Source organism: Abramis brama (assembly GCF_963993115.1).
Source record: "Abramis brama genome assembly, chromosome: 25".
In the NCBI taxonomy this organism is placed as follows: domain Eukaryota; kingdom Metazoa; phylum Chordata; class Actinopteri; order Cypriniformes; family Leuciscidae; genus Abramis; species Abramis brama.
This window is the reverse complement of record NC_139987.1, coordinates 23,523,248-23,540,106: the sequence shown is the minus strand read 5'-3', so window position 1 is coordinate 23,540,106 and position 16,859 is coordinate 23,523,248. Positions and strand designations below refer to the sequence as shown.

Genomic DNA, 16,859 nt, shown 5'->3' with positions numbered 1-16,859 from the left:
AGAACAGAAGAGATATGTGGAATATGCACATAGACTTCATAAAAATAATGTCTGTCTGTCCAGAAGTAATACATATTAAACTGCTGTAAAGCTAAGACTATGTTGGATCAAATAAACAGATATGATCACTGTTACACTGGGCAACCTGCTACATCAGATCTGTCTTATATGTTCAGAGTGGAATTATTCTGCATTCATTATATAGTGATGATTATGTTTTGTTTTGTAGTTACCTCAAACATTTACAGAAAGAACATTTCGTCATGTGGAAACTGGCTGGGTGAAAGTTTCCTTCTAAAGGTAAAAAATGTCTTAAGGTGGAAAAGCAAATTAACTAATGCTGTCAGAAAATTCTAAGAAATCACCAAAAATGGATTTGCGAACTTATCTTTACACAATGGAGATATTCAAGAGTGCTTTCTCTAAATGAAGCATGGGCATATTACAAACGATGTTTTAAGGTTTTTACCAAATTAGGCTGGAATTATAGCGGCATGCTTTCTAAATTCTATCAAAAGGAAAAGTTTCTCATTTCTTCATTTTGACCATATAGCTGGTAACATGCAGAGAGGATATTTATGTGGCTTCAGATTAATAAATGCTGAGCAAAGTGTTTATGAAAGATATTTAGAAAATAAACACAAAAAAAGTCTTTCCAAACATACACTTCTTTCTTCTGTGGAGCATAAAAGAAGATATTTTAAGCCATTTAGAAACTTTGAAGCAATATGGACTGACAACAAATCTGAATAATAAAGGTGATGACATGGTTTCTTCAGAAACATTTAATATTTAGTTTGACAAGTTAAAAATTGTAAAGAAGTAAAGCAGGCTTTAAGATACGATATTTTATAATAGATTTAGATATTGTAGGCGAAGTGTACACATATATATGTATGGATATACTGTATTGAAAAGCAACTTTGTTACGGGTTAGTGTAACTTTGTAATATTCTTGATGACACACTAGCGTCTCTATCAGCAACCTCTTACTGTCCGTGAGCGCGCGTGTTTTCCCGCGGGTTCTGCCTTGTTCTGTGACGTGTGTGAAAATCTGCGAGCAGTTCTGACGCCGGAGCCCATCAGAGATCATTCAGCAGGACGCACAGCTCTGCTTCACAAGGTAAGAGCCTATCACTTCACATCCCTTCTTCATTTAGACCGAATGTTCAGTCACTTTACTTGTTTATTTGTGATTATAAATTCATTTATAGGCTTTTTGAGTAAGACGCATCAGTTCCGTCGATACGAATAAAACACCTGTAGAACAGAACTTATGTTTCTGTTAGTGACCGTCTGCATAGTCTTTACATTCATAAACGTATTAAACTGTTACATGGTTTTAGCCTATCATGTGTTATTTTGGAAATACACTGAAACTTTTAGGTAAATCGTAAAAGCTCGTAAATATGTTTGTTGTCTCAGTAAAGTCTCGGTAATGATGATGATCTCTGCAGAATGTGCTAAAGAAAAAAAAAAACTCATTAAAATGTTTAGAATATATATATTTTTTTTTTAGTAAATAGCCTACTTTAGTATTAGCTTTTATTATTGTTTCTTAAAAACAGAAAAGCTAATGTATTTTAAATATTAAAATATGAATTTAAAAAAGTCTGTATGGCATAACCAACATGCATTAAGCCATTCTGCTGTCATGTGACAATCAAGTATAGGCCTATTCCAAGGAAAATATTTAGTGCTCTTTGCTTGAAGGTTAAACCAAAACATTTTTTGAGTAAATCATTTTTTTTCTTCTTAAACCAGCCAATGTAAACTTGTTTTTCAATATAGTTTACATTTTAACAATATTGTTTTTCAGTATTATGATTTGGCAATCTTTTGAGGTTTAATCAGAGCTGTAATTGCATTCATAATGGATGAATATATGTCTCAATCGCTCCCTCAAGTCAATTTGTTTTATCCCCATGGCTTCCTAAAGCTGTTTAGTGGTTTACCAGCAGTTGAGTCAATTCATGAATACTCCCATTAACATTAACACAAACAACTTCCCCTTGTTATTTCTCAATGAATTATGAGACAGCCTGGCTCCAAAGTGACCAACAAGAGTATCCCACATTCTGCAGAGTAAAAAGCCTGCTTGTTGAGTCCATGCATTGACAGAATGTTCTTACGGGGCAAAATAGGCACATACAGAGGGTCCACTTCAATACAGGCAAAAGTCCTGAGAAGGAACAGCTGGTTAAACAAATATTAGGGGCCAAGAGTGTGTAGGCTAAATGTATAAATTAATAATGCATGGCTTTATTTGACACATGAATGAAGCACTCTGTATTGCATGGAGGACAGAGTTTGCCATCTATCGGTTTGGAGCAACCTTTAATCTTGAGCTTCAGTAAGCCACTATAGGGACATTTTGCCTAAATTTCTTACCCCAGTTATATATAGATCGACCTGGATATATTCCTTATGAAAAGAAGCTCTATCTTATATATTCATACCATGCAACTGCATAGTTTCTTTTCAGTCTGTCTGGTCTTTAAGGTGGTAACACCATTGTTTCAGCAGACATAGGGTTCTTTAACTAAAGCTGGTCAATGCAATGCATGTTGCCTTGTTTGCTATTTAGCAGTGGTTAATCAGATCTGTCTGGAGACTGTTCGGCTGCAGATCTCAAGGTCATGTTGCCAGCTTTCTCAAAGATACGCCTATTAGTGGTTTGTGATGAACATGGTTGAACTCTGACCTTTTCCTTACATGGTTGCCAGAGCACATTAAACCAGTCAATTTTCCAAATGACCTTTCATCCTTATTCTCCACAGTGTTGTGATGTATATGAGGGTGGCCTGGGGTGATGCAATTAATTTCACCCCTGGTCTCCTCCAGGTTAATGTCTTGCATAACTTCAGAGTCTGTTTTATCTCATTAAACATTGCTCATTTCATGCTTAGATCAGTGTTGTTAATAAGTTTTGAATAGAGATCTACTCAGAAGATCAAAATGTTCTTCATTGGTTATTTGCTGCACTTTAGGTTTAGCAAAGAACATCTTGTTATGAAGAACCATTTTACATTGTATTGGGATCTTGAGTTGCTGTGCTCTTTGGACATTATAAAAAGCTCTTGATGTAACTTCATGAATGAAAAAAATCTCCTATGACATCAAGCTATAAAACTCTTTTAGTTTTAATTGTGACCTTCTAGGGAATGTGTTGCCTTTCAAAAGGTCAAAAGGCACTCTGTGGGTCCTGTTTACACCAGGTATTAAGATGCGTTTTGGTCGATCCAATCACAATTGGACAACACTAAATATAGGTGTAAACAGGGTCTAAAATGTTTTGAGCCAAGTTTGATTTGAAGACGAAAAACATACCAAGCACAATGTTCTCTCACCATTCCTGACTCACAGTGTCAGAGCAGAAACTAAAGCTGCTGCTTTCCGTATTGTTTTTCCGCCCTCTCCGTTCGTGTTTATATGTAAATTGAGTGAGCTTATTTCATCCATTAGATCGAAAGATCTGAAAAAGTCTACATTTACCCGTCCATAGACCCTCTCCTCGAAGAAATCAGGACAGAAGTGGTCGAAAGCAGAGAAAAGAGACAGATTAAAACACAAGGTATAAATGTGTCTCCCTCACTGACTTGTGATTTAATCATCCAAAACACATCTTAATAAAAGATGTAAACAGGGCCTAAAATACATGAATAGTTGCAAATTAATAAGGGTTAATTGACATGTAGTTACAAAGTTACTTATAGTTAGTAGAATGTCTAATGTGGACCATTGAAATAAAGTGTAACCCAACACTGAGATTGAAAAATGCTATTTGGACTGAGACAATTAGCTGACCTTTGTTGAGGACACTTACAACTGCATATTTCAGTTTTAATGAATGTTTCAAAATGCTTCATTTCCTGTAAAGGGAACAAACACAGCCTATTTTCTCCTTTTGTTTTCTATTAATACATTTTCATTTATGGTATAAATTTGGAGATGCAGGTCTAACTCTAGGGTGTGGGAGAGTATCCGGGTTGTCGAAGCAATGTGTGGATTGGGTGAAGATGCTGTAGAGAGATGGTTTTAGTTTATGCATCAGCACTGAGGACTCTTTGTGTGTACTAAGGTGGTGCAAGGGTGACGTCAAAACCCACAGAACTCTAATGAGATGCCGGGCGGGTGGATTGGCATGAACTTGCCCCATGTAGCGCTAGGAGAAAATATTCTTTCTTGAACTAACAGTTTATTTGTGGTACGGAATATTTAGCTTTCAAATAAATAGACTCAGTAACAGGCTCTGTTTTTTGCCTTCTAAGTATGGCTGTTGATTTCAAGAATGCTACCTGCTGCTGCCCGATCAAGAAGTCCATCTGCTATCCACCAGTGACGCCTTAAGATTCCATTTTTGGAGTCGGTATGAGCACCCCTGTTAACACGCCCAGGTTGTGCCTCCAAGTCAAAGGCTCTTTATACACTGAGCACAGAGACCTTCCTCAAGCTGGAGTCTATGAATAGGAGGTACATTGTCTTAAACGAACATGGAACATACTATAAAAACAGTAAGGAGCAGGTACAAGCTAAATGAAAGGCTATATTTACATAACTGCCATTCCCCCCCATTAAATTAATGAAACATGAATGAAACTGGAACTTTGCTTTAAAGATGCCGTAAGCTTTTCCACTTAAAGCATTTTGTCTAATACTTGACAAAAATTGTTTCGAAATATAGCTGCAATCAGAAAATACTTAAGTAAAATCCAAATTAATTCACAGTACAGCAGATTTACAAATTTTAGGATAGTCATCCCATTTTGTATACTTTGTTTTCACCAAATCAATTTCCAAACAGTTTACTATATGAAAAAAAAAATGGCACTGCATCAGGAGGAGTGACACAAATTAGGGTAAGAAATCTATCAATGTTGTACAATAGGTTTGAAAAACTGAAAACAAACGTAATTAAGCAGAAATTGATAAAATATTAGTTACACACCAGTTTTATTAGACATTGAAAAGTGGCTTAATGCATCTTTAATGGGTTATTTATGTTTATCCAACAAGATACTTGAAAATAGAGGAGAATAATAATACTAATCTTTGTTAGTAACTAACATTAACAAAAAGTAATGCTGTAAAATATAAGGCTTATTATTGTTAGTTTATGTTAGCTATTGCATCATGTTCACAAATGAGACCTTATCGTAAAATGTTACCAGAAAAATGTATTTCTTATTAATTTACCTCACACCACAAAATATGTGGATCTTAGACAGCCTCTTTGTATTATCCCGAACAGAGTCTCTTTATTGTTCATTGTGAATGGCTGAACTGTTTTCTGACCTGTGCATATTGTTTCTCAAATAATGTGAAATATTAGAATATTTTAATATAAGAAGATAACCCCATTTAACTAATCTATAATTCAGTACAATTCCAATCATACAGGTTTGGAACAACATGAGGATGAATAAATGCTGAATATTTTTATTTGTTTGGGTCACTTAGCCTATTTATTTAATTCACAGAATGCAAAAAAAAAAGAAAAAGAAAAAGAGGCTACAAACCACGTCCATGTCTAGTAATAAACTTCCATGACAAAAATGCTGCCTAATGACACCTGTAACAAATGGATTTGACTTGAGAACAGAGTCCATGAAATGAACTCACTTTATTAAGTGCTTGCAGAGAGTGGAGGTCGAACACACGCCTGACCTCTAGAGAAAACACATGGAAAGATTTTAAATGTTGTGACATGGCTCTTAAGTTTTGGGAGTGGTGCTTTGGTAACCGAAGACTGCGTAATGACCCGTCCAATTACCCCATCAATGGGGCCAGTCTTATCCATGTTGGTGTGCTAAATCTCCAGAAGTGTCAGTGGGTCTTTCCATACTGTTTAGACTAGAAAATGAAATGCACAAGGTGAAGCAAAATTCAATCAATGTTGCCTGAAAGCATCAGATCTACACAGTATTTAATTACAATTTAAAATTGTTAAGAGGGTAAAGATATTCAAACAGAGTGAATCATGTCTCCAAAAAATTTTTTTTACTCAATGTGGCTCAGACTACACAATATCACCACGATTTTGGCATGATCCCTTTGACGTAGGGTGTTGTGTTTAATTGTATACGGCAATGCACGTTGGGCACAAGAGTCAATCGTTTATAGTGTGTCATAGTAGACGACAACCGATGCAGCGTGTGCGACGTTTCACTACGTCCCGACAGAAAGACTAGCATGTTTAATTTTTTTCCCGGTCCTCTACGACGGGTTCTGTCACATATGTGGCATTGACCAATAGAAGCTCTTCCATACACAGCTTTCAGACATGGTGAAATGAAAGAGACAATGGCATTGGTGCTGCTATAGGTGGAATTATGCAATGGATGAAAGGTTCATGGAGCTATAGCAACAATACTCAATACTGCTTTTATGGCTACGATCAAACTGTCAGTCCAAATCCGATTTTTGTGCATATCCGATTGAAATCCGATCAGATATAGCAAGTGTGAATGGCCAAAAATCACATGAAATGCGATATTCTACAAATCTGTTTATGTGGTTTGAAATCCTATTCTGGAAATTCAGTCAGACATTGTTATCAGAAACAAGGTTATGTTGTTGCAAAGTCCAGAACGAGCAGAAAATGAAAATATAATGGAGACATGTTTTGAAACCGGTGAAGACAACGGCACGGAATAAAGCCGCTCATACCAGCCTCCTACGTTTCTGCCACTGCCTCAAAATACGCAGTAGTCCAGCGTGGCGGCTACACATTGTCATGTTGTAAATACTTGACAAAAAAAACCCCCTCCATTTTGTTTTTGTTGTTGTTGATGTTTTTGGCATTGTTATAAAAACCAATGCAGATATTCCAGAAAACGAAAGTGTGGCATGACACAAAAATTAGTAAACCACTTCTAGCCAAAATAACCTTGAATTTGGTTGTATGTCATTTTTACCAAAATAACTTGCGAGATGTATGATATTCCATCATGTAAGCAAAGTCAACAGTGATTACAAGGTGTTTGGTTTAATTTCTTTGACATGTTCTATGCGTAGCCTGTGTGTCTATTCTTGGGCTATGGTTAGACGTCTATTACATTTTGGATGTCTTTTAAATGCAAAATTGCTTGCTGGGTTGTTACAGACAAAAATATTGTGTAGTCTGAACCCGAAATAAGACAGATATTTTACTATAACTAAATGTATCTTAATGGTAGGACATGTTGAGTAAATTAAACAGGATGTTTCTGAGAAAAACCTGTGTGAGTGACATACATTAAAAATAAGCCTGATTTCAATGTAAATGAGAGGTTTTAGGATTCTATTCATACACTGTCATCAGCCTAATGTCTGGTGCAGAAAGATTGTGTGGCCTTCAAAGACAGCGAGTCGTTTGAAGGGTGAAAACAGTCCTCTTATTGATGTTATGGAGATTAAGTATTACGATGCACTTTGTAGAATCAAACGTAAGCTTTAAGCACGAGTCATTGAAATCACAGGTTTACACTGCATCTATTTATGTTGACCTGTTCTGTATTCATCTGAAAATCACCACTGCCATCTGCACAGGTCTATTGTGGACTCAGCAGGTTTACTGCCTTAGGCCGTTCAATTATGTCTACCTTTCCTCGCAAGAATAATTAACCCATTTACCAAACCCATTACAAACTAAATCTTAATCTAACATGCGCATATATTCATCTCACATTGAAATTAGAGCATGCTCTCTATTTCTGCTATCAGGTGGTATTAGGATTGCTAAAGGACATCTCTGTGCTGTAAGTTTAGGTAACATCTTACCGTAATTAAAATGGCCAAATGTAGACTGATTAATCAGTATGGATTATATATAATGGTCCATTACTAGTAAAGATGTATTGCATTTCTTTGACAAACTGCAATTATACTTTGCAGTGCTTTCTGAAAGAGCACATTGCTTGAAATCAGGTTGACTAGCATAATGCAGGATCACTGAAAGTTAAATTTTTTCTATATTTGTCTGGCACTCAATAAATTAAAGTGAAAAAAACTCAACCACTATCACTTCTCGAGATCTACTTCCAAATGAAGAAAGGAATAGCCCCCATAGTGTTGTAAAGTGATCAGCGACGACTACTCAAATCAACCACTTAAGGGATTATGTTTTGGCATATTAGGGAATGGGGTCAAAGGGGAATGAGGTTCTGGCCAAAAAGAATCCATAATCTCCCTGAGTTTTACAGCTGCTCAGAAACCAGTAGGATTTGTTGAGGAATGACATAATGAAATGCCCCCCAAGTTGTCTAAATGACCATTGTGTAGTCAAACTTTGTATACTGTCAAGTCGTGCATTTAGTCTCCAAACCTAGACTTGTCTAGCAGAATATTTTCTTGTACTAACAAAATACTTTTTTAACAAAAGTTCTAAGTAAAGACTGTAAATATTTAGTTCTATTCAGAAACACAAATCTTTTTTTTATCTTTGAAATAGTTTTTTTTATAAGCCATACCCAATGAATTAAAAAGTACTATTTACATGAGAATACATGGGAAGGTTAATTTCAGAGCCATTGCTATCAAACATCACTTTAAAATGACACTAATAGACGTGCTTAAAAGCCCAGTTAGCTAAACACTTTACATCATTCCCTTAAAAAGTATAACAAAAGAAAGGTTTGGGTCTTGCAAAAGAGATTTCCATATGAGGATTGGAAAGTTATACAGAAACAATCTGGGACAAGCTGTGCTTGAGTTTAACAAGCATGTTTAATCAGGACCGATCCCAGACCTCAGATTGTTGACAAGTTATTTATTTTCTTCACAGTTGATGCCATGGTTTTCTGCTTATTCCACTGCAGCAAGAGTTTGCAAGTGACCTGGTCAAGGACCTTGAGCATGATTAATGAAAAATTGGCATTATTGTTAAATAATAAATTATGCTGGCAATGCTTATTTCAAAGATCAGGATTTAATGTCAAGATGGTAACAGCAACCTGCCTTAAATGTACAAAAACAAGAGGAGTACAAGGTTAAGTATTAGAGTATTGAGTCACTTTTTAAACTGGGCTGTCTTAAAGCAAATTCACCAATCAGATTTGTTTTCTGGCAGCAAGTGATTTCAACAACAAGGGACTTTTTCCCCCAATTGCAGAATCGGTGCCTCTTCCCAGAAGATAAGTTCTCAAGTTGTGCAAGACTAAGATTCTTGTGATGCTGTGAATTAGCTGGTGGTCTGGCACTGTTTCTAAACCATTGCTGTTTTCTGATCAACTGCTGTCTATGCGTTTAGGACGTTTACCCACATTTAAAAACTCAAGGCATGGATTGTTTTCCCTGTGCTTGACCTCACTGTATACAATGGAGTGTCACAAAGGAATGTGGTTAGTAACAGTGTTCTCTGTCAACAGCACAGTTAGTGTGGATAAGAGTTAAAGGTCTGTGTTTGGTTAACCGTCAGCATGCAAAACAGAGCATGTTTGACAGTCGTTACACTAAAAAGGCCTTAGGGTCATTTGGGCGTGAACAAATTCTTTTAAAAGTAATAGTTGTGCCGTAAAATAGCCTCGTAGGATAATTCAGCACAGCAGACCCATGTGGCGTCCTCCAAGCCCCTACCCAATGCAGGGTATTACTTTTTTTGAAACAATGCCTAGAGCTTTCGTCTATTTTTTTTTCTTTTTGCAACAGAGGACTTGGTATCCTTCTCCTACCCTGAACCCATATGATTTGACCTTGTCACAGTTGAGCAAGCTCACTGTACCGAGGTAACTTATCTGTCACAGGAGAGGGCACTGCATCTGCGAGTCCTCACTGTTATCAGCGGTGGCTTCCTGGTATGCGTAATGACTGTTTGCAGGCTGGGTTTGGGGGGGTTGGTTACTCTGCAGAGCAGTTCTGCTGACTGCAGTAGAGAGGAACTACCTCAGTGCGTCAGCACTCTGAAATGAATGAAGAAAAAACGAATCAATCAGAGTGACTGCAGAGAGAGAGGGAAGAGTCTACACACTTTCTAAACCTGATCTTTTGTGTAGCCGTCCTCACATGCGCTAGTGGCTGGGAGCACACGCTCCGTAAGATGGTAAGTCCTTTCTGAGCTTGGTGTCTGTAGGGAAACGAACTGTGTTGTAGAAGTGTGCCTGCAAAGTTTTGTGCTAGTTTGTGCCGTAGTGAGCATCTTAACTGCACTTTTCTCACACTTCAGTGCCTCTTAAGGTGAAGGGTACAGGAGGCAGTCCTGCAGCACTGTCGGATTGCACTGATATTAATTGGGATTTATGCATGCTTGAAAAGTTTAACGGTCCTAGTCATTTATTTCTGTAGCTGTCCTTTTTGTGTCAGTGTCTTTCTAAACGATGTGGCGAAAAGGACACTGTGCGCTTGTGTCTAGGTGACAGCACTGCACTGGGGAGTTACTGCAGATGGAAACGTGCATGCAATCTGGTGCAAGTCACAAAATACTGAACTCTATTACTAAACACCATAAAGCCTAAAAATATAACTGTAAAGAATGTCTCCTTCATAATATGAACTAGTTGGGATATAGAGTAGATAAATGGTTTTGTAAAATGCAAACTGTCTGACAGCCCTTATTCTTGTGTTCTCTATGTAGTGAAGTACCCCCCCCAACCCCCCGGTGCTATAAATCAAGATGGCCTTCCTGCTTCTCTTCCTCTTGGTCCTCTCCGAGAGCCGAGCTGACAACTTTGATGATGCATACAGTGACCTGGAACACTACAGGACAATATACATATCAGGTAAGAGATGGGAAAAGGTGTGTTTGTGTGTGAAAGTAAATTGTAGAAAGAGAGTGTAGAGAGATAGAGAGGGGGTTGTACTGCCCATCCCCTAAATGGTGCTCCCCCTCCAGCATTTCTTAACAGGGGCACTCACCGTAATTATCTCATTGGGTGTTGGCTTAGGTGATTCAAAACCCTCTGGCTCCCATCACAGGACGCAAAGTGGCTGGAATTACTTACTACAAGTGTTAAATAATTGATAAGCTCCATATTTACTCACGCTGAGATATGATAATAGTATCAGCCTCCCTGACCGCATATGCAAAATAACCAAGATCAGTTTGTGTGAACAATATATTAAGTATAAAAACACCATAATGTGTTGACAAGAAAAGATGCAATGACAAGTGATAACAACTATCTCTGTAATGTTGACCCAAACAACCACATCAAATGCACAACAAGTCTTAGCTTGGGTTCAATTTCTATTTTGAATCATGCAAAGTAGCCACCGGTGAAATCCCATTTGTTCAAAAAAACGGAAATCATGTGGCACTTACCTTCCAACATTTTAAAGACGAAAACTTGTTGCATTGCACCTGGTTAGGACACTGTGCCAGTGCCTGTATTTTAAAGCTTGGTTGATGTTTTGACAGAGAAGCATTCCCTTAGCAGAAGCTGAATTCATCTGCAGTTTAGCTGCAGTGTGTCTTTGCTGACCGGATAACTTGCAGGTTTTCATCAGATCAAACAGGGTGTTGTTGAGAACTTGTTTGTGACAGTCTAACTCAGATCCTTATCTGACACCCTGTCTATGGGGAAGAGTATGGGAGAGTTTTATTTTGATATACAAATCCCTCTAACAGTTATTTATAAATGAAAACTGTCAGGCATTTCTATAGTTGTAAGTGCACTAAAATGGTTGCAAGAGTAGCAACACCTACTGGAGTGTCTTCATTGGAAGAGCATACACAGTTTCTGTCATAAACATGTAGGGGAATTTTATTCCTAAGAAATGTAGCAAACATGATGATTAATGTATTTGCATAACCACAACAGCATGTAGCAATAAGACAAAGAGAGATTCACAATATCATCTTTGTGAAACGCCTTATTGTTATTGGACACCAACCAATGCAACAGGGACAAAAAGAATCAGAGCCATGGCTATTAAATCAGTTGCAATCTGCATTAATATTGTATCTATTTCTTTACTTACTACTTGCATTAATATCTGAATATCACTTTCTTTGATTTTTAGAAAATGGCCCCCGACTCTCAGTTGACACAGCACAACCCAAAGTAATTTCACAACGTGGAGGCAACGCAACACTGCCATGCAAGTTCAACCGGGATCCCTCGTCTGCCCCAAATCCCAAACTGAGGATTAAATGGACTAAACTGACTTCAGACTATCTTAAGGAAATTGATGTTTTTGTAGCTTTGGGCTTTCACAAAAAGAGCTATGGTCAATTCCATGGTCGTGTGCACCTTCAGGCTGCCAGCGAGAATGATGCCTCACTGGTTATCACTGAGATCATGCTGGAGGATTATGGGAAATACAAGTGTGAAGTCATCGATGGCTTGGAGGATGATACAGCAGTTGTATCCCTTGACCTGCAAGGTAAAGCATAGATTCATGTTATCTTGCTGGTTTTTCCTGCACAATCTCAAGGAAATGTTCCTCTAGCAACATTTAGCCTAGTCACACAACACCAGGTCTTTAAAGGATTAGTTCACTTTCAAAAAATGTTTTGCTGATAATTTACTCACCCCGATGTCATCCAAGATATCCATGTCTTTCTTTCTTCAGTCGAAATGAAATTAAGGTTTTTGAGGAAAACATTCCAGGATTTTTCTACACAGAATGGACTTCAATGGCAACCAACTATACCAATGTTCAAAGAAGGTTCAAATGTCCGTCTCAATGCAGCTTCAAAGGCTCGACACGATCCTAGTCGAGAAGTAAGGGTCTTATCTAGCGAAATGATCGGTCATTTTCAACAACAACAACAAAAAAAAAATATATATATACACTTTTTAACCACAAATGCCCGTCTTGTACCATCTCTGATATTACGTCATCACGTTGGAAAGGTAACGAAAAAAAAGAAAAAAAAAATTTAATAAATTAAAACAAAGATGTTGGACGATTTTGAAGTTGGAGGAGAAAATGAGATGGAATTTTTCACCTTTCCCTACCTTTTTGAACCGGAGTACACAGACAAATAACTTGGATAGATGACGTGACGCGTGACCTTTCCAATGTGATGACGCAATGCGTGGCACATCTCAGAGATGGTACAGATTCACAACGAGCATTTGTGGTTAAAAAGTATATATATATATATTTTTTTTTTTAAATGACCGATCGTTTCGCTAGATAAGACCCTTACTTCTCGACTGGGATTGTGTCGAGCCTTTGAAGCTGCATTGAGACGGACATTTGAACCTTCTTTGAACATTGGTATAGTTGGTTGCCATTGAAGTCCATTATATGGAGAAAAATCCTGGAATGTTTTCCTCAAAAAACTTAATTCCTTTTTGTCTAATGAAAGAAAGACATGGATATCTTGGATGACATTGGGGTGAGTAAATTATCAGCAAAAGTTTTTTTGAAAGTGAACTAATCCTTTAAGGTACTGTAGTTTTAGTTTTGTTTCAGAAGATTTTGTTAAGTCTCACCTTGGTGCTTGAAGATGCTTGAAGTTTTGCTGGTGAACAACATGGCTAGCAGGTGGTTAGTTGTGTTAATGCAAGTATTGTACGTTATCATTAACCAAATTGTTTTCTATCTATATTCTGTACATCTTCTGCATCTTTTCAAACATGGTAACCTCTAAAGTGGCCACATTTTGTTGGTGCATGTAAAAATGTTGCTACAGCAACATTACCATTGTGACACTGGGCTGGATTTTTTGGAATATTACACAATACTATACACAGTTTATGCAACATCCTTGGCTGTTCCTCAAGCCAATTAGATATGAGATAGCATTGTGCTGACTCTCTTCACACTGTGTGCAAGGTACACACTATTTAATAGTCTTATAATGCAGACTAGAACAACTTTTAAATCTGGACCATCAGCAAGATCCTGACACAAGAGCAATCAGGGCCAAATAATGGGACATTTATTTGGTCCTTGCTGTCTGCATTCTTGGCATTACTTCAGCTGCATGCAATAAATCAAAATTTAGATGGTCCATTGGAAAAAAACTGATTTAGCAATCAGGAATTTGATTATTGCCAGATTACACACATAATAAAAGGACCTCTATTATGAAATTATACAATTTCATACCTTTTCTGGTCTTCGACTTTCTACAGGCATTGTGTTTCCATATTTTCCTCGACTGGGTCGTTACAACCTGAACTTCCCTGATGCTGAGAAAGCTTGCAGTGACCAGGATGCCATTGTGGCATCTTTTGACCAGCTGTATGATGCCTGGAGAGACGGGTTGGATTGGTGCAATGCAGGGTGGCTCAGTGACGGATCGGTGCAATACCCCATCACCAAACCCAGAGAGCCATGTGGAGGCAAAAACACCATTCCCGGTGTGAGGAATTATGGGATGCGTGACAAGCAAAAAGAAAGATATGATGTCTTCTGTTTCACCTCTAACTACAAAGGTTGGTCCTTTCCAACTGTTTGATAAAAGACATTTAAAATAGGCTAGCAAATCCAAAAAATGTAAAGCAACTGATCTGATACATAATGTGTAGAAAAAAACTAATTGAGTTCAGCCATGCAAAGAATCTCTAATGAAAATGATTGGCTTTGAAAATAAACACTTTCCCTTTTCTTTTTTCCAGGACGTTTCTATTATTTGATACACCCTTCCAAGCTTACATATAATGAAGCAGTGCAGGCATGTCAAAAGGATGGTGCTCAGATTGCCAAAGTCGGGCAGATGTACGCAGCATGGAAGCTTCTGGGCTACGACCGCTGCGACGCAGGCTGGCTGGCAGACGGTAGTGTACGATACCCGATCTCAAGACCACGCAGACGGTGCAGTCCCACAGAGGCCGCCGTACGCTTCTCTGGATTCCCAGACAAGAAGCACAAACTCTACGGTGTCTACTGCTACAAGAGTGACAACTGAGCATACAAACCATACAACTCACGAACTAAATGTAATAATGTAACGTTAGTTCGAGTGCATTAAAACTGTGACAAAGTCTCTAGATACTGTAATACAGAAGGATTTGAGGATAAAGAAAGTATTTGGTGTTTGTTTGAAGGAAAGATTCTGTAGGATTAGGCACCTCAGGCGCCCTCTTCCCTCAAAATCAGGAATTCACTACAAGATGGCAACAGGACAGGAATAGTATTCATAGGATGCCACAGAAATTATAGCTACGTGTTTCAGGTCTGAACTATCATATACAGTACAGCAGTGCTGAAGGAAGAGATATTTGACAAGAGTGCAGTAGAAATTCACACTGTGCTCTTCCATTTAGCATGCAGTAGCTTGAGGGATGTTCTAGAACCGAATGACAAAAAAGCTTAAATACTTTCAACTGATACCTTTGGGCAATTAGTTTGTCATTCAAGAACATCATATCCCATATAAATAGCATGATGGAAAATATATTTTCTGTTGATAGGAAAACAAATTCAACAAAAGTGCTAAATACCATACAGAAAAGTTATGGCACAATGAACGTGATTTTTCCTTTTGCCATCCTTACAGGGTGCTAAATTATATTATTTCTTAAAAACATACCTTTTTAAATTTAGTTCAAAAACAGTTTATGTGTGGACCAAACCATGTTGAGTCATATGTCGCATTAAGAAACAAAACATTGTTCTGTGATTTTTTTTTAACTATTGAAATATACAAGTAGTGTGTTTATAAATGTATGTTAATTATCTTTTTCTTGAAACAATGTGTTTATAAGATGTCTCCCCTACGTCACAATGTAAGAACTTCAGAGCTCCACTGTATTGACCTTGTCACTGTCAAAGTTTTTTTGTCTCCAGGATGATGAAGAAATTTGTTGTTATCATACCACAGACATCATAACAAAAACATTGTGTTTCAAAAGTAAATCAATTGTTTTTAGTATTTCTGTTCTGTTCTATTTCAGACCTGAAATTCATCAATTCATGACACCATAGAAAACCTATCTTCAAACATAGCCCATAGCGATGGTGCCAAATGTTAATACAAATTAGTTTGCTAGAGGAAGTCGTGCTAAAGAAAGCACACGGCCCAGTTTCTAGCCCATGTGATGAGTAGTTTTAGTCTATGCATGTTACCGTTTACAAATAGCAAGACTGAGGTGGTCAAAAAGATGACAGTGCTAATGACCATGTTGTGTTACTTAGTAAAAGAAAAACAGCACAATGAAATTTATCTTCTATTGTAGAAAAAAAATCGACCTTGCAGGTAAAGGTTTACTCAAAGATGAAGCAAAAAAAAATAATGGCACAACAAAAAAGTGCATAGTTAGCATGTTGCATTCAGTCTTGTCTATGAAGCAGTAGACCTTCAGAAAAACATGTCAAGCCAAGGCATTTGGAAATAAACAATTAAAACAGACTGCCAAGCTAAGACAAAAACAACTTAATATTGTTTTATTCTTGTTATCATTACTATTAGAGTCAACACAGCCAGTTTAGAACTACGGTCAAGAGTTTTAGCCGCTACACTAAATGACCAGCTCCACAAAATATTTCTAAATATTAAAGGTTTCAAAATAATTGCATATGTATTCATATTCATTTCATTTTGTTTTGACTCTGGCAACTGTACATGTGCCTTGTTTACAAGACTTCAGAATAAATTTTAGAACTGGATGCTTAGATATGTCTTTATAGGCAGCGTTAACATTTTTCACCCTTGTTTTGTGTAAAGTATAATTAAACGGATGATTTGACTGTATCAATGTAAAAAAAAAAAAAAAAAAAAAAACATTGACCCCAAAAAATAAACAATCAGTCAAATACATATTTGGTGTGGTTGGTTTCTCACTGCCAAAACACAAAAGAAAAGAAAAAATTAAAGAGAAAGAGAAATCTTAAATATGTCATTATATTTGTTTTGCCAGTTCTCTCAAATAATGTTTGTCTCTGACTGGCTCAATAAATAAATAAATAAAATAAATACGAATTAACCCCCCAAAACATATGGTAGGGATGAGGTCAGTAGGATCTCAAAACTGTACGTTATATTT

General features: G+C 37.2%; 1 protein-coding gene across 2 annotated transcripts; it reads left to right on the top strand.

Moving 5' to 3' along the window:
- Positions 1-935: 935 nt before the first annotated feature.
- hapln1b (hyaluronan and proteoglycan link protein 1b) lies at positions 936-16,482 on the top strand. 2 transcript variants are annotated; one of them, XM_084104471.1, is made up of 5 exons: positions 936-1,123; positions 10,550-10,694; positions 11,938-12,300; positions 14,007-14,309; positions 14,493-16,482. In XM_084104471.1, the coding sequence occupies exons 2-5, from the start codon at positions 10,589-10,591 to the stop codon at positions 14,780-14,782; spliced, it is 1,062 nt and encodes a 353-aa protein (XP_083960597.1). In that variant the 5' UTR covers positions 936-1,123; positions 10,550-10,588; the 3' UTR covers positions 14,783-16,482. The 2 variants fall into 2 exon arrangements, with proteins under 2 accessions (XP_083960597.1, XP_083960596.1); XM_084104470.1 differs by lacking the exon at positions 936-1,123 and adding an exon at positions 9,503-10,018.
- The last annotated feature ends 377 nt before the right edge of the window (positions 16,483-16,859 follow it).